Here is a 21,776-nt window from a genome sequence, read left to right as displayed (position 1 = left end):
CAGCCGCCTCCTTCATCCATCTCTCAGCCTCCTACTCCTCCCCCGGGCCCCCCTGATACACCGGCACCCTCACTGCCACCTTCGCCTTCCGACGAGCCTGAAGAAGACAACAACGGAATCTACAACGTGAGGAAGTTCGGTGCGGTCGGAGACGGTGAAACCGACGACACTGAAGCATTCAAAACTGCGTGGGACTCGGCTTGCAACAACGAGAACAACACGGATTCAGTGTTGCTTGTCCCTTACGGCTATACATTCATGATTCAATCAACCATTTTCACCGGTCCTTGCCGATCTTACCAATTCTTCCAAGTAATATTTCTCTACAACATAAATATTCGAAAGGTTTCATTTGTCTACATATATAATCAGCAAATGGGCTAATTTTGTTTTTAATATAACATTTTTTCTTTAATCTACTGTTAGGTGGATGGGACCATTGTAACACCAGACGGACCAGAGTCGTGGCCGAGCAATGTGAGTAAGAGACAGTGGCTTGTCTTCTATAGAGTCGACGGAATGGCTTTGAAAGGCGCCGGAGTTATCGACGGCCGGGGACAAAAATGGTGGGATCTTCCCTGTAAACCTCACCGGGTAACTTAAACTAATTAAAATATTTTTAGTCTTATTAATTTAAAATATTGTAGTACTCATTAATACCGAGAGAACACGTGTATGAATATTTTTCCAATCAAATCACCATGTTAATTCCTTTTATAGCTTTATTACAAAAGTAATCTTAAGTTTTGTTTTCAAAATGATTAATCAACATAAAACTCCTCAATAAAAATTATATATTTAAGAATAAAAATTATAACTAAAGATTTTTCGATACAAAACTTATTTTGCTATATTTTTCTATACAGACTGTCAACAAATCAGCAATTGTTGCCGGCCCTTGCGACAGCCCCATTGTAAGTTTGACGTAAAATTTACAACCCAATTTAATCATTTCCTTATAGAAGTTTGTTAAATAATGAATTGAACTGCGCGCATGCAGGCTTTGAGGTTCTTTATGAGCTCGAATCTACGGGTGGAAGGTCTACAGATAAAAAACAGCCCGCAGTTTCATTTCAGATTCGACGGATGTCAAGGAGTTCACGTCGACTCCCTTCACATCACTGCTCCGCCGTTAAGCCCCAACACCGACGGCATCCACATCGAAAACTCAAACTCCGTTACCATATACAACTCCATCATCTCCAATGGTATACACATGTTCTATATAAATCATAATTTTAAAAATTGTTAGACGCTGAAAAAAGAAATATATTGTTTCCGTGGTTTTTGATTAAAGTCGGTTAACAAAAGCGATGAATTAAGCGGTCTAACCGGCTTTTAATATATATTTTTCGTGGTTTTTGATCAAAGTCGGTTAACAAAACCGATGAATTAAGCGGTCTAACCGGCTTTTAATATACTTAATGTGCCTTTTATTAAGAAAAAGTAGAAAACACACAAAAGTTGGGAATGATTAAATTCATATCTGAATAATTAAGTTCATTGTTCTATTTTGCAGGAGATGATTGTGTATCGATTGGCTCCGGATCCTACGATGTTGATATACGGAATCTCACTTGTGGACCCGGTGGCCATGGAATTAGGTTGATTATCTCTCTTTTTAATCATGATTAACTAATTTTAAGAACATCTGTTACCACATAGATCCCAATTAATAACTAACTATAAATTATCAACTTCTTTATATATGTCAGCATCGGAAGTTTGGGCAATCACAACTCACACGCATGCGTCTCAAACATAACGGTTAGAGACTCAATCATAAAATACTCCGACAATGGAGTTCGGATCAAGACATGGCAAGGTGGGTCCGGTTCGGTCTCAGGCGTGACGTTCAACAACATCCACGTGGACTCAGTCCGTAACCCAATCATCATTGACCAATACTACTGCATGACCAAAGATTGTGCTAACAAAACATCTGCCGTTTTTGTATCTGATATTGCATACCAAGGCATCCGAGGAACTTACGACATTCGAAGTCCTCCGATGCATTTTGGATGCAGTGATGCAGTTCCATGCACAAATCTAACTCTTTCCGACATCGAATTGCTTCCAGCCAAAGGCGATATCGTTTTCGATCCGTTTTGTTGGAATGCTTATGGAATTGCCGAAGAGCTTTCGATTCCTCCGGTTTGGTGTCTCATGTCCGATCCTCCCACGGCGTTGCAAGGAGCTCTTGTTGACAAGTGTGGTTCATCGTGATTTGCAATTCATCTAATCGTAAAGATTCAGAATCATTGAGTTAGACAATATTCTAAACCTTTTACGATATTTTAGAGAGAAAATGTACATAAATCATCATAGGAAACACTACTCCTTAGATGATTTTTCGTTGAGGAGTGGTACGTTTTATTTGCCTCTCCTAGTATTTTAAAAAGGAACTCTATGATCATGTTCAATTTTCATATGATGATTCTCTAGTGTTGTTTTACTAAGGATGGAAAAATTAATACTAAGACTGCATGCGTGTGTTTATTTTTTGTCAATTTTTTTTTTAATAAAAGACTCTGTTTAGCTTCAATGTTATATGTCAATTGTGGATATAGCTTGCCTTCTTTTTTCTTTGTTCAATGTTATAGGTTATAGCTGTTGTCTGTGTGTTTCTCTATATAAATTTTGATCAAAAAGATGTTAAAAAAAAAAGAGAGAGAAAGAAAGAAGTAATAAATATTCTTGTAAAATAGAACCTTTAAATTTTAAATGGGTGGTAGAATTATTAATATTTTTTCTCTATTTAGTTAACATTAATTCTCTAAGCTAATTGTTTGGTAGCAATTATATATCTTGGAAATACCCCTTAGTGGATTGATTATTTGAGTAGAAAGTAGAAGAGAATATTCCAACTTTTGGAAGGTGTCTTTGTCTCTTAGTAGGTCGAGAACTAATATATAACTGTTTAATGCTTAGATATTATATTAAATGCGATGAAAAGTAAACTATATAAAAAGCACTTAAACATATGTTCATTATCTCTCGACGTGTAGCTTTCTTAGTCAAGAATATATATATTTGGTTAATCATTTATCAAATAATCGAAATAACAGACTAATAGTAGTTTGGAAATTAAATGATTTTAACTTAGCTATTTTCTCCTTTTCAATCAGAAATTTAGAAGTTTTCATTTTGGTCGATTATTATTATTGAAAGCTACGAACTATTTTTTAATATACAATTATTGTAAATAGTAAACACACATGTTTTAACTGGGAAATTAACAGGGAAACAAAAAAACAATTTTCCAACCAATATTTTGGTCAGAATTCGGACCTTTTTGTAGTGTTGAAAATCTTTTAATAATTGTAAAGTACTAAAGTCTGTGTTCATTTGATTTTAATCTCACAAAGCACGTAATGCACTCTATGTTAATGTTTTGCATGAAAGATGATTAATTGAGCCATTATTGTTGTTTAACCGTAATTTGTAAGCTAATATAGCATAATCATATAGTATAAATAGTTATTTAATCTTGGTGGAAACAAATATGTTAATTTATTTTCAATAATTGAAATTTATGAAACAAATAAAATGTTTCAAGACAACAAGATGGACCAAATAGAACGAAATAGGAAACAATTTCTCCTTTTGGCCAAACAATTTCCATTTTTAACCAAAATTGTTTTCATCTTTCCCAACGTATTATTTTCTTTTTGAAGATTAATAATTTAGTGTCGAGTTCCTTTTTTACTTTTGGACGTCTAAAGTTTGATATCTTATGATCCAACTTGTTTAAAGTTTACCTGGTTCACCTCTGCACGCGCAACCACTAAAGCACATATATCTTCAATTACACATAAATATAAATGTATGCATGCATATATAATCATAAAATGTATTAATTGTTAGAGCTGGTGATCTAATCTTAATTATATTTTGATCCGGAAAATCTTACGAGACTTCAATTATTACAGGATCGAAATTGTAATATGAACCCAGCACACATAGTGAAATTAAGATTTTATAATTAAGAAAACTATAATGTAATAATGAATTATGTGTTTGTGGTAATATTTCAATAAAGTATTATATAAATTTAAGTAATCAAAAACTATAGGGCACCATTTTCACTCAAGACGCACGTACTTGGTATGTTAGCATAAGGATGTAATTTCTAATTATGGAAATCATTCACGCGTATGTATCTATATATAAAAACTTATACAGCTGACACAACTTACAAGGTGTATATATATGCAATTATACAACAGAAGAACTATTTTACTTTCTTTTTTGAGGTTAAGGATAACTGGAAAAGCTTACAAGGCCACTCGAAGATTCTAAGGGATTTCTGGTCAGAAGGATTCTAAGTTCCGATTCTCGTTATTGTAAATGTATATTATCTTGCATTAAAATATCAAGTTTCTAACAAATGGAGAAGTTTGGTGGGTCGCAATTGGAATGTTAGACATACCCACCTCCGATTCTCCCTTTTTCAGTGTGACCACGTAATCCAAATTTAACGTATTTAACCTTTAATCTAGATATGTATACTCATAAATATACAAGCAATCAGTAAATATGTATTTAATACTAGTATACAGTATTAGTACTAACCCATTTGCCGTAAAAAACAAGAAAAAGTATTAGTACTAACCCACTAAACCAAAGAGCTTGATACTTAAAAGGAAATCTACATATATAGGAGAGCGATAATTAATGGAAGTGCGCTTGCTTCATAAAAAAAAGTTATATCAGTTATATATCATCAAAACGTTACTAAAAATGACCAATCATGGTAACAAATACGTAAATGAAATAAGAAAGTGGGCATAAAACATACCTAGTTATCTTGGTAAGCTTATCATATCAACAATGAAGATCCCCCTTCTCGATTGTCTTCATCGTCACTCTGTATATATTATTATTATCTAGGACTCTATGCCCATCACACTCATACCCTCACATTAGGCCATTCCCATTTATTAGGCGAACCGTATCATATTTGATATTAGCCTCCTTAAATTGTCAATGAGTCTTCCTAAATAATGTATTTTGGCAGTTTTCTGGTCTAGAAGTCTATAGGGAATCGACAAAAAAAAAATTCTATTGGTAACTTTTGTCATTGTAGCTAAGTTTAGACCAGAAAAACTTATAAGTTATCACTTACCAGTCAGGATTTACTTTATTTAGTCTCTAACCGTAACACTACGTAGTGTTAAATATATTCATTTAAACACTTCTTCTATAGTTGCATTGCTGTTAAATATATTCATTATCCGGATTAAAATAACCTCAATAATTCCAATGTTTCTGGCTCTGGCCGGCTTACATTTAACTTTTAATATAGGTTTATTCCGCACCAATTTTAACTAGCTAGGTCTCGCAATGCATAAAAGTTGAAATCTCTTAATTATGCTTTTTACGACTCTTAAACTCTCCACTTTACATGCATGCACTAACATGGTATATATAATGCGTGTTTTGTGTTGTGCTGTGTATCTTTATAAATACGAAAAGAGAATACTTACACAAAAGTGAATTAAGGATGCAAAAAGCAAGAAGAGAGAATAAAGGATGCCGTAGACCCAAAAAGCCTTGTTTATAACAGTCACTCTAACAATGTCGCAGTAAAATAAAAAGTGACTCTTCTCAGCCACTCCTTCTTCCACCTTTTTTTTTCTGGCTTCACTCTTGACTTTCAAGCTTTCAGCTTTTGTGCAAGTTTGTCTGCCTCGATTAGTATTTTACCCATTTTTTAGATTTTTTTAATCATTTAAAATTCTCTTTTGTTTATACAATATTATTTTCGAATATGAGTATGCAATCTTCTTAAATAGATTTATTATCAAGCTTAGATTGTTAAAATTGATTTAAAATGCAAATGTGAATGACACTCTTTACGAAATGAAAAAAAAAAAGAAAAGAAAAAATGAATAGTAATTGTATGTGAAACATTGAAAGGGTACTTTTACAGGGAAGGGAACCAAACTTAACATGTGCTTAATTAACAGAGTAACAGACCAACAGCATGCATCTCCATGCACTTACTTTACTTCTCAGTTAAATAATAGATTTACGAGTGGACGTACGTATGAGTATCGTTTTGTGCCAAAGGTTTATTATAAATGATTAAATATATAAGTACTACAGTCTTTACTCTTTAGTTTACAGTATAGAAAAGTAGAATCTCCTACAAATATTTCTACAAAAACACATCAGGCCGCTATACATTCTTTTCATATAACTGTATAGGTTAATGAATATTCATTTTTGTTAGTCAGGAAGGGTCTAACAAATTCAAACAATCAAGAATTAAACCCATTGGGCCTGTATTTAAACTTTGACGCGTAAGACCATCAGGCTTTTCTCTATGACAATATTCATGATTAAACCCATTGGGTCTATACTTTTCTATTTTTTCTTTCCTGATTGCCAAAAAGAAAGAATTGACATCCTAAAACATATGCATGTGGGAGAATAGGGCTTTTCCTTGTTTATGTCGAAAATAGTTTGTTTTGTCAACTGTATCGATAATAGTGTTTTTTGGTTCATCCAAAATCTATAAAAAAGAATAAAACAAAATAGCAAAACTAATAAAAAAACCCATGCTACAAAAGTACAAAAATACAAACTTTGACCAAGTATATATAATTAATTGTGGAAGAACAGATAATCTTTTTTCTTTTTAAATACCATTAATCTTCTCTTTTTTTTTTTCTAAATACCATCAATAGAGATCATTCAATTACCGTTCATCTAAAAGAAAAAAAATAGTTCAAAGAATTATTATTCCACGCAAATTTCGCAAAATTAATTTACACTTGTACTAATTGTTGATACAAGTGGCCGACAACATGAGATTTTATTCGGAAAAAAAAAACCTGTTCTAAAATCTCATCATTCGGAAATATAATAGTAAGAGGAGTACGTTTATATTAAAAAAAAAACTCACTCTCTACCGTTAGTTTCAAAAACATGCCTGAGAAAACAGATCTAACGGTTCATAGAAAAGGATACTGTACACTTAGATCTACTAGAATATCTCCCGGCGACCAACCACGAGTAAAGTAAACGCATCAAGTCAAGTTTGAGAGTCTTTCTTATTTCAAACGTAATTAAGTTCCCAAGTAGAGTGTGTGTGTGTTGTATACATCACGTCACTACAATGACGTAATCTCGTAACTGCTTCTATGTCCTCGTCTTTGTCATCCAAACCCATCACCTGACGCAATTGTAACGTTCGTATCTTCTTTTACTCTTTTACCCCTACTAGTCCAAAAGAAATACTCCAAAAACCAAAGGACTAAAGAGGTGGTTGTACAAAGGTGTTTTGGTCTTTCATATGAAGTTTCGTGACGACTAAAAATTTTCTCCTTTAAAAGTAAGTCATCAGACGAATATGAATATTTGCCTTCTTCACTCTCTCCTCCTAAACAAAAAAATCAATTTCACTTTGTAAATGTATCCCAAACAACAAGTTAGGATTTATAATTACTCCCTAGACACCATGAACAAGGACGATAATGTGGAGAGAAAGGAGACGATGATGAGGATCGATGATAGAGGAAGAGGAGACGAAGATGAAGAAGACAAGAAGATTGATACCTTCTTTAAGCTTATCAAAAACTATCAAGAAGCACGGAAACGTAGACGAGAAGAGTTAGCTGAAAATTCTAGCGGCGTTATGAAGAAATCTAACGGCGGAGAGAGGTCCCGTATAGTAGTTCCGGCGTTTCAGCCGGAGGATTTCTCTCAGTGTCGTACAGATTTGAAGCCATTGATGACTGTTTCGGATCACAAGGAAGAAGATACAAAGGTGAAACAAGAAGACGAAGCAGAAGCAGAAAAGCTAAAACAAGACAAGGCTTTAGATCTTAATCTTACATTGTAGTAAACTAATCTATTGTTATTTTATTTTTTATTTTTTTAATGTTTCACTTAGTGTTTGTGATTAGTAAATCTCTCATTTGACTAAACGCAGAGGTGTGTCCGATTAAATAAACCTTAAAAAACGAATAATTAAGCTCTAGCTCCTCGAAGTATCATGAACTAAAACATCCTGTGAGATCTACTCAAGATTTCTAGATCAAATCTTTACCAACTAATAACTAAGGTGCGAATTTATGCCAAACAAATTAATTACATATTCTTCAATGTGAAAATTCTGGAAACCCGTAAAAAATTCTATTAGATCAAATTTGTTCAACTTTTTATCTTTTGGAAGTAACATTATCTACCTTTTAAGAATGTCAATACTNAAAAAAAAAAAAAAAAAAAAAAAAAAGAATGTCAATACTTTCTTTAGAGCTTTTTACTGACCGGATTAGTCGAATAAAAAGATTGTTTTAACAAATATACACTACTAATTGCTGCATAAACAATATGAATCGGACAACTAATGATGTTCAAAGTCAACTGGTTGACTTTTATTATGATTGGATTCTTGGGATCTTGAATCAGACGGACTCCACAACTCTTGACTCTTAAGCTTTCAAGCATTTGACTTTGAAACTCTCTCTTAAGGCCTCTCCCTGTGATTTCCAAAGCCAAACAAAGTCAACTTCATTGCCAAAAAAAACAAAGAGAAATGGGGATGACTCTGGGAAAGCCATTTTCAGGTTTTTTCCAAGAAACCGAACAGAGAATAGTGTTGTTTGGTCTTGATGGTACCGGAAAATCATCAATCATGCACAAACTCAAAACCGGAGAAACCCTTACCACAAACATGCCAACCATTGGTAAGTAAAGCAATCAATTCAACCCATTGTTCTATATGAGTTCTCCTAAAACAATGGAACATTGTTTCTCTAGGATTTGAAGTGGAAAGCATAAAATACAAAGATTCAACCTTAAGCTTTTGGGAAGTGGGCGGCCAACAGCGTTATAAGGTAAGAGAAAGTTGTTAATTTTAGAAATGTGAAGATCATACCTGATTAATGGGTTAACTGAAAACAACACTCCAGATAATTCCATTATGGAAACATTACTTCCACGAAGCAGCAGGGCTTGTGCTTGTAGTCGATAGCACAGACAGAGATCGAATCGAAGAGGCAAAATATTTTCTTAACATGGTGATTGATGAGGTAAGTAACATACAAACCTGTCTTGTAAACATTGACCAAGTCACATAATCTGATGCTTGAATGACATAATTAACAGATACGAGGGAGTGTGCCTGACAGTGTGGCTATCCTTGTATATGGAAACAAGCATGACGTTCCTGGTGCTATGTCTGCTTCTGAGATCACACACAAGCTTGACCTCGCTTCTCTTCGTAACAAAATCTGGCAGAGAAACTGGTAAGAAGATACGAAAACCTTTCAAGACTCTAATTCTTCGAAGAGGGTTAATTTCTTCTAATGATCTGTGTGTTTTGTCAGGCATACACAGAGCTCAAGTGCACTCTCTGGTGAAGGTTTACATGAAGGACTCGACTGGCTCTTGAAAAATGCGGGAAGAATGTAAGATATGTTATTGCGGAATCGCTGTACCGAATATAGCCATTTTCTGTTTCAAGTTATTAACCTTGTCATGCTTATTCGCAAGCTCCATCAACAACTTGATCCTTTTAAAGGAAACATTACTCGGTCTATGACCTTTCTCAACCATCTCAAGCAAACACTTCTCAGCTTCTTCGACTTTAGCCAAATCACAAAGCAAATCCAAAAGCACATCCGAAACCAAAGTATATGAACCAAAGCCTTTTACCACCATATCTTCCCACAACCGCATCGCCATATCCACTTTCTCGTGTCTCTTAAACATCTTAATCAAGAACATACAAGATTGTGTATTCGGCAAACAACCATTTCCCAACATTCTCACATAGAGCTCCCAAGACCGTCCCAAATCATTTGCCAACGACAAAACACGAAAAAACAGATTATAAGTAGTTGCGTTCGGAGACAAACCCTTCTTCACCATCTCATCCACCAACTTATCTGCATCCCCAAGCCTCCTCGCTATGCAAAAGTTCCTAATAGCAGCATTATAAGCCGCAACATCAGGATAGCATCCATACTCCTTCATTTCCTTTAAAACCTCTCTAGCTTTATCAGGCTGACCGATTAACCCAAGACCACCTATGATAGTTGTGTAAGTGATAACATCAGGAGTCTCATCCTCCTCCCGCATCTTTTCTATAACCTTATAAGCTTTCTCCATCTCTCTATCCTTGCAGTACACATCAATCAAAGAGTTATACGTAACCACATCAGGTTTTAGCCCCTTCCCTTTCATTTCCTCAAAGAAAGCCTCAGCTTCTTCCGATGACTTCCAACCAGATAAAAGTATGTTAAACGTATGCAAATCAGGCTGAAACTGATTCTTCAAGCTATGATACACATTCCTAGCATCAGTCATAGTCTTCTCTTGGCAAAGAGTTCTCAAGAGAGCATTGAAACAAGCCGTGTCGAAGAAATCAGGAACCAATCTCTTAAACTTCCAGAAAGACTCAACAGTTTGTCTAACGGAACACAACTTAGCAACTCTTCCTAAAACCACATGCATAGTACTCGGCGATATCAAAGATCGATCCTTTCGCTTAGTCTCAATCAAAACCTCCCAAATTTGATCGAACTTTCGACTTCTACCGAGGATATATAGCATTGTGTCTAGAGAAAACGATGAATTACAAAACCCTCTTTTAGCATTAGCGTACCTGTAAAACTCTAGGGTTCGCAGAGGGTTCCCATGGCTAAACCTTACCCTTTTCAAAACCTTATCGATTAAGTCCTTGGACAAGTGGATTCCACTGGAGCTCAACGACTCCTTCAAATCTCCTTGCAGATTTGATCCATTGATCATCCGGTAAACAGTTTCGGCGTCGTCATCGTCTTCTTCTACTACGGTAAGCTTCTCTCTATCTGAAGACAGTGCCACGCCCACGCTGTGAAGAAACGATACAGAGACTGGAAACGTGAGAAGATAAGGGCTTGAGGAGCATCATCATCATCTGAAACTAACGAGTCTCTTGGATATATATCGTCTACTCTACAATGATCTGAGCTTTGGTTCCAAAATCAGACAATAGAAAACGAAGCTCCTCTGTATCAACCACATTGAACTAGACTAAACTTGTTTTTTTAGGTTAAACGTGAGAGAGATAGAGACCGCCGTTATTTTTACCAAAATCAGGATTTGGTGATTTAAACCAAATTAAACCGGTATATCTGTAAAATCCGGTTTAAACCGGGTTCTTCGCTTTCCTTTAGCCTCAAATGTGTTTTGTGTATAACAATAAAAAGGAATCACATTCGCGAGTATGATTAAAATCCAGGCACATACTTTGGCCAAACACATATATCAGTACTCAATATATATTAACTTGATGTATTCAATAAATAGTAGACACTTCAAAATCCACAAACACTGCATATTCAATAAAGTAGTAGACATACAACAAAATTTCCATCGTTGTAGAGTTGAGAAACTCGAGCTAGACACAAAAGCTCCACAGAAGAGAAAATGAATCGAGCTAGCAAAAACCGAAACCAGAGTTTCTAGCAAATTCAAAAGTACCAACATTCCACTTCTTTCTTTCTGTTCCGTGGGTTCTGAACAAATATTAACCAACAGTTTTCCCAAAATGGAAATTGATTATTGAATCTATCTAAGGGAGACTGTGTCACACGTTCATTAGTTCTCTTTAAAAAATGGACACTTCTTATTTGGTTTCTTGAACTGGAACTACAGAGCTGCTATTGTTGACCGTATCTGTAGTATTTTCCTCTGACACTTTGAAGAAAGTGTAAGACAATATCAAGTTGTTGATTCCGTCCATTCTTGGATCAGTCTCAAACTCAGGATCAATGTAGAAGAAGACCTGCGAAACCAAGTACTAGCAGGTTTTAATGGATTCTGGATTTTATTTGAGGAAAAATATCACAGAGAAAACAAGAACAAAAGAGTAGTCACCGGCATGTCGATTTGCTCCCCGGGAAGGAGTCGCTGCTCCTCAAAGCAAAAACATTGTATCTTGTTGAAATAAACTCCTGCCTGGAGAAACCAATTTAAGATTTTGAGAATCGATCAGCATATATTTTAAGGGAAGCTGATAGGGCACAGATTCTAATATATACATACCTTCATGGGAGTGACATTGTATGTTGATACCCCGGTTATTGGAGATGAACTTTTGTTTTCAGCAGTGTAAAAAGCGAGCGCACTTTCTCCTGGCTTTACTCTAACCTATAAGAAAGTACCAAAACCAAAGACATCCCTTAGACAAAAATCACAACATTCTTAATGTTATAATGAAGTCAAAACATTCTTCTTCACATATAAAGTCTAAACCTCTCTTTGAGTTGGAGTGAATTTCCATTGCATCCCATCTGCAACATCAGCATTGAACTGCACTACAATCTCCCTGTTTACGGGTCAAACATGGTAAGCTAGCAAGTTCATCACAAAAATATATAAAGAAGAAGATTATGATTATATGAATGGTGTTAAGAGACAGATGAATAGACACCTTTCAGTGACGGTACCAGATTCGGAGTGCCTAGCAATCTTCTCCTCAACAGTCTATAAATACAAGGCCAAAACAAAACAACTGAGAAAGAGATAATACAACGAATTGAAACCTCAGAGGAAAAAGGAAGAAACAAAAATGATATATATTACCTCTTTGCGTTGAACAGTACCTCCATATCCAGTAGCTTGGCAGAATGTTCTATACAAGGGCACAGCGGCGTAAGTTAACCCCACCATACCAAAGACAAGAGCAGTGAGGTAATAGAGCATTTTCTGTGATTTGGTTTCTGTTGGAGAGTGAGTAGAATACTGGCGATGGGTACCGAGTAACATCGACTTGGCAGCAGCAGAGTGGGGATTCAAGCTTCCCCAAAACACTCTCTTGTCTCGGAGATTATGCTCATTGCCTTTAAAAGCTCCATGAGTGTAATAACGAGAGCATAAGACAGTCCTACATCAACAATTAAGAAAAGGATATAAATAGAACTTTCTTTGAGGAATTTAACAAACAGTTCATGTGCGTGCATATCAAGGTGTAATTCAGTTACCTCGAAGGCTGCGATGCTCGATGAAGGTTCTCTAAATATGAAGAAATCCGAGTTCCTCTACAAGCCTTCGACCAAGACATGGCCGAAGATCAATTCTTTTTTCAATCGATCAACACAATGAGATACACCACCCACACAATAACACTATCTGCACAACAAAGAAACACGAACCCACAAGACATTACTCGAATGAAACTTGCAATTAATTTCAACGATGGCAAAATCAAACCTCCGGCTTCATCAATAATCGGAGAAAACAAATCAACCCGAGGCCATTGCCGTCGATCGTAACCGAATCAGAGACAAACAACGTTGCCAGGATCGATTAAACAGTGTTGTAACCTAACAGAGAGAAAGAATGCGAAGGGGGAAAATAAGAGAATAGATAAGAGACTAACCGGTGAAACGAACGGCGTTCTTGTGTCGTCGGCGGGAGAGAGATCAAACACGTCACTGGAAAACAAAACAACAACAAAAACACTTTTGTTTTGTGGATTAAAAAAAAAAAGTCAACAAGTCAAACAACGACTTGTCTTGTTGTCTGGTAAAAAAATATTAGTCGGTTCTTCAAAAAAGTTTATTCACTTGAACTCGTCTTTATGTAAAGCCCATAATTATCATTTCAAATGGCCCAATAAGGCCCGACTTATTTAACACTTTATAGTTCATACGTAATTTACCAATTCTGGATTAGTATGCCTGTCATTAAAGATTACAAATATTTTCTAGATCTCTAATATTAATTACGAATATATATCATTTATTGTGTTAGATCTCTATATTAATAATCTTTACCATTATTACACACAAAACGTCAATAATATATATACATTTCATAAATTTGGTGGTCACTTTTTTCGCACGTCTAAAGCCTAGAAACTTTGTTCAGCATGGCCGAGAGAACTCGCCGTTCGAATGATGTTGTCGTCACAATCCTTATGGCCATTGTGATCCTCGCATCTTCGATCATAATCAACGCCACAGATTCTTCAACCGACGATTCCATTAAGTGCACACCTTGTCTCCAAAAACTGTCCCCTCCGCCACCACCCCCGTCGCCTCCGCCACCACTCCCGTCACCACCACCACAGACAAAAGTTACTGACTGCCCACCATCGCCTCAGCCTCCACCGCCTCCGCCTACTTACAGATACACATATCCGCCGGGAGACTTGTACCCCATTGACCGTGACTTTGGATCGGGGGCTGCAGGAGAAAGCTTCAAGGTGGTGAAGTTGGTCGTATTTGGAGTTATGGTTTTTATGATTCTTTGATTATAAATTTATTCATTTTGTTGTTTTTGAAATTTCATAGCTAGGGTTTCCGCATAAAGATTTTTTTGTTTAACTTTGAATGGATTTTGCCATTTTGGTATGTTCTAGCTAGTTATTCTTTAGTTATAATATCTCTTTAGTTATTCTTTTTTTTTTGTCACAATCTCTTTAGTTATTCTTAAAATTACTAGTTACGGATTTGTCTGTTGCAACCATTTTATGAAGGTCTTAAATGAAATCAATTATACCTTTTTTCTCTTCTTTTTTTTTGCCGTCTAAATCACTTCAAGTACATACCTATATATGAAGCCGATTTTGGATAAAGAATGTTGTGGAGGTATGATATTAGTAATATGATGGTGTGTTGTGGAGAGTACAAGACCATTGCGATCTGACGCGTTTCATATTATGGTCCAGATTTTGACCGATCAGAAACTTCAAACTTTTTTTCTAATGAAAAGTCGGTTTATTGATAGTGTGTGATGCTTGACGCGTAAATGGACAAAAAGGAAACTAAAATAACACCAGTTATAGAAATGTTCTCTTGGTTTTTCTTTGGCAAATTATATAATCCATATTCATTCTTCTTTCACATGTGAATTGACGACCAAAACTCAATATCTTTTTTCCTATCTTTCCATCTAAAAGTATACATTTCACATGGTACAGTATATATTTTTTGTGTAACAAAAAACGACAATCTTTTTTCTTTTTAAAGAACCCAAAAAGAAAAAAAAATCTAACTTTTTAATAACTGGTGTATTATATAATTTATGAAGTCTTGAAAAACTCGAGACGAGGAACACCTAAACGGAGAGAGTATGTTGCTTTCTTGTAGTCACCCCACGTGAACGAATTATACCGCCGTGGATGTTCTGATGACACCATTTTTGGCAACGGTGATATTTTTGCCTCTAACGGTGGGGCTGCAAAGTACATCGCCGACATACGAGGCTTCTTTGCTGTGTTTGCTAATACCCTGTGCCTCACGCTAGTGAATCTTCCATTCGTCAATGCCTATGTATATTGATTTAGAGAGATTAATTACTAACTGATTATGAAACATATTTTGTGTGTCTTTACGAAAAACAAAAAAAAATGTGTTTATCATGATAGAAGTATACCTGAAGGCAGTCACCGACCAATACAAAGAAGCATGTAGGGTCAGATGGGATTGGGATCCACAAGCCGTCACGTGAGCAAATCTCAAGTCCATCAACGTCGTTGGATCTTAACACCGTCAAGATCTGAGGGTCAGAATGCTCTCCGAAACCTATTTGGCTAACGCCTCTCAACGCGTACGGTGCAGGTGGATAGTGATTTACCCGCAAGATCGAATCGCTACGAACGTCTCTGATTAGTTCGCTCACTTCACTAGACCTCTGTCCCCATAAATTCTCGACCGTCAGATCAATTATCTCACATGCCAAGTCTTTAACTGCGCGTATGTAATCGTTCGTCGCCGAGCTATAAAAGAGAAAACAACACGTGGAAATTACTAACACAAGTCAACAATTGACGGAGAGACATATCGTATATGGTTTTGATTGATTTTTGAATTATTACTACAAATATCAGAAAACAGAAAAAAAGAAAAGACATGAGATTATGTTCAGAGGAATGTTCGAAAGTGAGGGACCCCATGATTCTTTTTTTACAAGTTTTCATTTAAAAAAAAAAAAAAAAAAAAACGAGTCAAAGATTGATTCAATATTGACGTTACGAATTTTGATTCTTTGACGTCTCAAAGTGTTTTCTGTGTTCATGCGCAATCTTCCACTAATTGACCAAGTCTATTCAACTAGTATTGTTTATTATATTACTTTCTAATACATAATAATGTACGTCTGTGCTTAATCTGGATTTTTCAAATTAATTGTGACTACTAGTAACATGGAGCCCATGAATGATATTTTATAGTTCGATTCCCACCTTGATTTTAGTAAAATATACATTTAAAATGGTAGCTTAAGTCACCAAATTAAGGGGAAAATAAAAAAAAAGATTTTGATTAATCAACCATGTCGCAGTCAAGGTTGCAAAAGCATTTTCACAAATTTTGATATTTTAATATATATTAGAGAAAAATGGCTGGCATCCTTCCTAATTGTAAACATACCCTACAATATACTATGAACGATGAATAAAATCCAACTGTTATATAAGTGTTATTGATTACAACAAACTATAAGGTGAACCGGCATTAGGTTGGTATGATTATTAAATTTTGTACCACTAATTTAAAAAAAAAAAACAAACGAAAAACAAACAATATGGGCAAACTTTAGTGGCAATAAAGGAACAAGACTGCTAATAATTAAAAAGCCGTGTCTTCTGGTCATTATCCATTATTCGACATTGCATCTCTATTTCTTTCTCTCTCTCTTTTTAGGTATCTCACAAGTCACATTGTCACACAATCCACATCAATTTCAGTTGGGTCAACTTTCATACACTCACACACAGATCCAATATTTATAATAAATTTAGTTTGTAGACGCAACAAAAAAGATGCTCAGTTCCACATACATACCTATGGTTTGTTAATTTTCTCTAATGCACTCATTTGAGTTTATTCAATACGCATCAGATCCGAATTTTCTCACATGTGAAGGTAAGTTAATTGTGAATACGTTAACCAACACTCTCATACAATCGTTTTATTTGTTTGGAATATTAACGTACGTATAATTCGTTTATTTTATTGCTATATATCAAATATAGCGTGTACAAGAATATTTTGACATAACATTTAAACGTTTATTTTTCTTTCATATGGCTAAAAATTATACAGGTCCAAAAGACCAATTATATATACAAAATTATGTCAAGGAAAAATCTTTATATATAGCTTTGTAAATTTAAATGATAGTAATAGCTAGAATAAAGTAGGTTCGAGAAACAATAAACACGCAGACACAAAATATGTTAAAGAACAAAGCAAGATTTGTAATATGTAATATATATATATATATATATAAGTACGTACCTGAACTTGAAAGGATCATCATAGGAGATAGTCTCAGATTTATCAGCGACAGCTGTCGGGTTTGCGTGGAGAAGAAGATACTCAAGCTCACCTAAATCTCCGTTAAACCCGATGTTCTTGCATCCGTAACCGAACGGGCTCGCCGGACCTGCTCTTAGCTTATCCGATTCCGGTTTATTAAAGAACTCTTCTCCTTCATGCTCGAATCTGGTTATTATCTCCGGTTTAACTCCGTGGTTTATCACCTTGAAAAACCCGTTATCTTCGCAGGCCTTTACGACCTCATCCGATAGTTTTGATCGGTCGTTTAAAGAGAAATCGATCACCGGAAAGTTATATTCCGGCGAGGATCTCGTCTTCTTTCCGGTGGTTCGTGGCGGTGTTGAAGATGGCAAGACCATGTCTTCTCTTTTCAATGAAAAATAACAGTTTTTTATTATTAGTAGTAAGGAATGAAATCAGGAGGTTTTGGAATCTGATTATGAATGTAGAGAGCGAGTATATTATATATATAGTGTATGGGAAGAGAAGAAAGGTTGAATTTGGATAAAATAAAATATTTTCATTAAAAAGTCTTTTTCGAATTCATTTTGTATTATGCTACGGTTGACAAATGGGGGAATATTAAAGTAATCGTCTCATCATACAATACTGTGTATCGCGTAAGGTGGGCATGTCATCAATAGGGACGGTCGAGTTTTTTTTAAAACAAAATTATTGCCAAGATAGATGAAACTTGTCTCTTAATTAAATTATACATTTTTTATCTCTATCAAAAAAGAAAAAATCTTTTTGTGAAATGGGTTTAAGTTATGCATTTCATTAATCACCCTAACCCTTTTTTTTCCTTTTCTAAATGTATTATGTTTTTGTCAACATTCTTTCGCAACCTTGTAACTATTAAAATCGGGTAGTTTGAAATTTGGTGGTAGGAAATTAAGTAGTAGAGATGTTTGATGTTCAAATATTCTTAAAATAACTTAGAGATTGCGCACTTATTGCCTAAAACACCGTGTTTGGTTAGACATAAGACTTGCGTATATTTAATACTATTGATTTCGTTCTCTAACACTACGATATATGATTGGGGGGACATATATATTAAATACTACAATAGAAGTTGATCAATTATTGGTGTGACTATTGTCAATAGAAGGAGTCCGGTTTTAGATGTTCGACACAAACAAAAATGATTTATTTATATACGACTAATCTATAAAATCATAAGAACTCATGAACCAATAGAAATCCGAAGAACTAATTTAAAAATGGGTTTGACTAACTTAAACTAAAAGACGAGAGTTTTATTTAAGGGTTTGACAGATATAATAATTTTCTCTTAATTAGGTTATACTAGGTTGGAACCCGCACTACGCCGCATGTTAGTTTTTTTATTTTATTTTATTGTTTTTTATATAATTTAATATATGTTGTTTGGAATTAAATTTCATAAGTTTTTGATAATTTTAATGCTAATTTTGTTTTTTTTTGTTATTAGCTTGAGTTTTTGATTTGATATATTTTGTTTCTGAATATATTTTCATTTTATTACCTTAAAAAAGTAAGTTTTGTTTTTTTACTTCAAAATGATATTCTTCTTTTACTAAAAGTTTAAAACAATACTGAAGATTTTGGATGTAAATACAGTGAATCCAAAATATTCAGTTTTCATAAAAACAATAAAATTAAATGTATATTTGAAAAATAAAAGTATATTCAAATGAAATTTAAATTGCATCTTTAATATAGATTTTATCAGTGTTTGTTGATAATATTTTGGTTTTTAGTTTTTCATTTTTTAATTATTTTTTGCTGCATTTTTTCTTATAAAATCATAAACTAAAATATTATTTGTGGTTTCTTGTCCTTCACCCATGAAATAACATCAATCCATCAACTACATAAACCAAATAAACCCAAACAAGAACACGAACATTCAAAAACTATCATATTATGATGTAAATAATAATAACAAAATCAACACAAAATTAGCATTGAAATTATCAAAAATTAATGAAACTTGACTCCAAACAATTTCTACTAATTCATGAAATTGAATAAAACAAAACAAAAAAAATATATGACAAAAAATAAAATTAAAAAACCAACCCGCCGCGTAGCGCAGATTTCAACCTAGTATAGACTAACAATCTTTTTTTTTTCCAGAGTGAAATTAGCTATAACTGTTTTTCCATAACTATGTAATGTATAAGAAAAAAATATGGATTTATAATATTACTTCCTAAATATACAAATTTATTTTGAACTTAATTTCAAATATGCCACAAATAAGGAATTTTTATTTAAAATATATAAAAATTCTATTCAATTTTATAGTCATTTATTATAGTCACAGACAACGTGTATATAATTCATTATAATTCAGACTAACATTATACATGTAATTTTTATCTTTTACATGGAACAAGAAGACAAACATTCACTATAGTCATCCTCAAAGCAAATGATCCAAAGTTCCAACCTTTAAACGATAATTCAGATACAATTTTCACCTGCAGCTCCGTCGTTGTTACCCTTCTTCACCCACACCATAACCTTTGTAGACGACCAATAATGTCTTTGGTTTCGGTAATAACCTTTTTCGCTAGTAAAACCTCACATGTCCATTCTCAAACCTACTACTCCCAACAAAATATTGTTTTTTCAATAGAAAGCACATAAATTCAATTTCCTGAAACGAGAAGTTTACTGATTCGCATCCCAGAATTTAACAGTTGACCCATCAGCAGTTTTTATATACCGTCCATCTTGACTCACTTCATCACTGGTGACAAGAGACTTGGTTTCTAATGTGTGCACAATTTTACCAGTCCTCACAACCCACATCATGTTCAAGAGAAGAAAGACTTGCGATTCAAGTCGAAAACACGAAGAATTATCTCAAATCCTCTTGTGATTAGAAATTACGTATCCTGAAGAGAAAACCATGTCAGACACATACCTTACATGATTCTTACATAATACATTTCCTTAAGCATAACAAAAGAACAATGAACAAGTACATATATAGCAAGACCACTACAACATAAACTAATGAATCTTCTGTGTAGAAAACTGTTACACAAGCAAAAAAGTTGTTTATATACCTGGGAGAAGGCGCATGCTCAAGCAATTTTTGCTAAAAAGAATGCAGGACATCTCCGATCAAAGCATCCCGAAGTTTCCTAAAAATAAGCCAATTATAGATGAAAAAAAGCACAGACCAAATAATCAAATCAAGAATGGATAGAATAAACCAACATAAATCCCTTGAAGTCCACTACTGTCACATAATTTCTCGTCCAACTCCAGCTTGGAGTCCTCCAAATTGTGCAATATGGTGGTGCCACTGCATGCCGTATCGAGAATTTTCACGTTTTTTGCTATCAACCTTCTTAAAGCTACTTAGAGAAACAACTTTCCTACTCTTCTTGTCCTGCTTCAACCGATAACCATCATCCTCATATATGTTTTTCCTTTTAAAGCTCTTATTAACTGAATCCTTGGAAAAGCTAGACTTATACAACGTCTTAAGATCTAAGGACATGGATATCTTCGAAATTCCCACTCCATTAGAGTTACCTAGAATCACAAAACCAAAACCAGAATCATAAAACTACCCAAAAATTGGACTGCGAATCGGGTCCCAAAATCAACCAATCGAAAATTCCCAAAAGTATTGAGATTAATAGGAAGAAGAAGAAGATTAACAATATCTAAAAAGTGGAAATCGACCGATAGGAAGAAGAATAAGATTAACAATTTCTAAAAAGAAATCAACTTTGTAATCAGAAGGGAAGTTAGATTAATACCCCTTTGCGAGAATTGGGTTGAAAAGCTAGCTCACGTCTGGTGACGACATGTCCTTTGTTCAACCCAACGAACAAACCGGTCTTCACTGCTGGAGTTATCATCTTCACCTGCAACAAACTCAAAACTTTAGAGAAAAATAGATTATCTCTAGTCTAACTTTGAATAGAACAGTTCTCAATCAACAGAGCTGACAAAATTGAATCTAGAACAAAGAGATTGAGAAAACTATTGAATGTGATTGCAATTTCACCTTCACCATTTTCTGTTTCTCCACCAAGTAACTCTCGCGTGAGTAAAATATCCTTTCGTCTCGTCTTTATTTATTTGTTTTTCCATATTTAGTTCCTTTGTTCATCTAGCAAACAAAAGCTTAGCTGTATTATTTGTTATAATTTCGTTGGGTATTTGTTTTAATTGATGTGTCACTCTCTACTTCAATACAAAAGTTAATGTATCTTGATATGGTGAAAAACATTATAATTTTATTGTATTGATATTCTCTTTAAGCTAGATGTACCTTAGGCTTAACATCAATCACGAAAGATATTGTTAATTGATTGTGTAACCAACACAAAATGTAGAGCATGTCAAGATTTGTCTTTCGATATGATAGACATATATTTTAAAATAATAATACTCGTACAATATAATTTTCTGATGGAAAGGGAAAAAAAGGAAATGCTAGAAGAGATACGTGGAAAAGGGTAACAAAAGCCT

General features: G+C 34.4%; 6 protein-coding genes, 1 long non-coding RNA gene and 1 pseudogene across 8 annotated transcripts in view; 4 read left to right on the top strand and 4 right to left on the bottom strand.

Annotated features, from left to right (window-relative positions):
- Positions 1-2,502, top strand: part of LOC104759793 (polygalacturonase At1g48100-like) — a gene marked incomplete in the record, with an annotated part of 3,850 nt that extends 1,348 nt beyond the window's left edge. Inside the window, 6 exon segments of the mRNA XM_010482679.2 lie at positions 1-312; positions 427-594; positions 867-914; positions 1,001-1,208; positions 1,520-1,604; positions 1,716-2,502. Coding sequence (XP_010480981.1) covers positions 1-312; positions 427-594; positions 867-914; positions 1,001-1,208; positions 1,520-1,604; positions 1,716-2,226 — 1,332 coding nt within the window.
- LOC104759788 (protein NIM1-INTERACTING 1-like) lies at positions 7,306-7,990 on the top strand. The gene has a single exon (XM_010482673.2). It carries the CDS (start codon positions 7,421-7,423, stop codon positions 7,850-7,852), a length of 432 nt encoding a protein of 143 aa, XP_010480975.1. The 5' UTR covers positions 7,306-7,420; the 3' UTR covers positions 7,853-7,990.
- LOC104759773 (ADP-ribosylation factor 1-like) lies at positions 8,491-9,499 on the top strand. Its single transcript, XM_010482663.1, has 5 exons — positions 8,491-8,699; positions 8,773-8,849; positions 8,925-9,044; positions 9,121-9,260; positions 9,342-9,499. Exons 1-5 carry the CDS (start codon positions 8,549-8,551, stop codon positions 9,424-9,426), a joined length of 573 nt encoding a protein of 190 aa, XP_010480965.1. The 5' UTR covers positions 8,491-8,548; the 3' UTR covers positions 9,427-9,499.
- LOC104759781 lies at positions 9,097-11,070 on the bottom strand (annotated as a pseudogene).
- On the bottom strand, positions 11,315-13,488 carry LOC104759766 (cytochrome c oxidase assembly protein COX11, mitochondrial). 2 transcript variants are annotated; one of them, XM_010482652.2, is made up of 8 exons: positions 13,382-13,488; positions 12,984-13,131; positions 12,586-12,886; positions 12,434-12,486; positions 12,256-12,328; positions 12,046-12,150; positions 11,878-11,958; positions 11,315-11,785 (listed from the first exon to the last, which is right to left on the bottom strand). In XM_010482652.2, the coding sequence occupies exons 2-8, from the start codon at positions 13,061-13,063 to the stop codon at positions 11,627-11,629; spliced, it is 852 nt and encodes a 283-aa protein (XP_010480954.1). In that variant the 5' UTR covers positions 13,064-13,131; positions 13,382-13,488; the 3' UTR covers positions 11,315-11,626. The 2 variants fall into 2 exon arrangements, with proteins under 2 accessions (XP_010480954.1, XP_010480959.1); XM_010482657.2 differs by lacking the exon at positions 13,382-13,488 and adding an exon at positions 13,213-13,312.
- Positions 13,869-14,292, top strand: LOC104759760 (extensin). The gene has a single exon (XM_010482647.2). The coding sequence runs from the start codon at positions 13,874-13,876 to the stop codon at positions 14,255-14,257; it is 384 nt and encodes a 127-aa protein (XP_010480949.1). The 5' UTR covers positions 13,869-13,873; the 3' UTR covers positions 14,258-14,292.
- LOC104759752 (gibberellin 2-beta-dioxygenase 6-like) lies at positions 14,858-17,732 on the bottom strand. Its single transcript, XM_010482643.2, has 3 exons — positions 17,247-17,732; positions 15,382-15,724; positions 14,858-15,274 (listed from the first exon to the last, which is right to left on the bottom strand). The coding sequence occupies exons 1-3, from the start codon at positions 17,645-17,647 to the stop codon at positions 15,029-15,031; spliced, it is 990 nt and encodes a 329-aa protein (XP_010480945.1). The 5' UTR covers positions 17,648-17,732; the 3' UTR covers positions 14,858-15,028.
- Positions 19,633-21,412, bottom strand: LOC104759748. The gene is made up of 5 exons (XR_762822.2): positions 21,310-21,412; positions 21,059-21,166; positions 20,508-20,828; positions 20,354-20,431; positions 19,633-20,179 (listed from the first exon to the last, which is right to left on the bottom strand). It is a non-coding gene; the product is annotated as an uncharacterized LOC104759748 (long non-coding RNA).

Source organism: Camelina sativa, chromosome 3 (genome assembly GCF_000633955.1).
Source record: "Camelina sativa cultivar DH55 chromosome 3, Cs, whole genome shotgun sequence".
In the NCBI taxonomy this organism is placed as follows: domain Eukaryota; kingdom Viridiplantae; phylum Streptophyta; class Magnoliopsida; order Brassicales; family Brassicaceae; genus Camelina; species Camelina sativa.
The sequence above is the reverse complement of the archived record's forward strand: the minus strand, read 5'-3'. Positions and strand labels throughout refer to the sequence as shown.

Bases quoted from the DNA above. Each gene is read 5' to 3' on its own strand.
- LOC104759788 (XM_010482673.2), top strand. From the start codon at position 7,421: ATGTATCCCAAACAACAAGTTAGGATTTATAATTACTCCCTAGACACC.
- LOC104759773 (XM_010482663.1), top strand. From the start codon at position 8,549: ATGGGGATGACTCTGGGAAAGCCATTTTCAGGTTTTTTCCAAGAAACC. The intron at 9,045-9,120 runs GTAAGTAACATA...CATAATTAACAG, and splicing joins TTAACATGGTGATTGATGAG to ATACGAGGGAGTGTGCCTGA. The intron at 9,261-9,341 runs GTAAGAAGATAC...GTGTTTTGTCAG, and splicing joins AAAATCTGGCAGAGAAACTG to GCATACACAGAGCTCAAGTG.
- LOC104759766 (XM_010482652.2), bottom strand. From the start codon at position 13,063: ATGTCTTGGTCGAAGGCTTGTAGAGGAACTCGGATTTCTTCATATTTA. The intron at 12,487-12,585 runs GTAATATATATC...TTGTATTTATAG, and splicing joins GTACTGTTCAACGCAAAGAG to ACTGTTGAGGAGAAGATTGC. The intron at 11,959-12,045 runs GTATGTATATAT...TGGTTTCTCCAG, and splicing joins ACAATGTCACTCCCATGAAG to GCAGGAGTTTATTTCAACAA.
- LOC104759760 (XM_010482647.2), top strand. From the start codon at position 13,874: ATGGCCGAGAGAACTCGCCGTTCGAATGATGTTGTCGTCACAATCCTT.
- LOC104759752 (XM_010482643.2), bottom strand. From the start codon at position 17,647: ATGGTCTTGCCATCTTCAACACCGCCACGAACCACCGGAAAGAAGACG. The intron at 15,725-17,246 runs GTACGTACTTAT...TCTCTTTTATAG, and splicing joins GATGATCCTTTCAAGTTCAG to CTCGGCGACGAACGATTACA. The intron at 15,275-15,381 runs GTATACTTCTAT...CAATATACATAG, and splicing joins TGGTCGGTGACTGCCTTCAG to GCATTGACGAATGGAAGATT.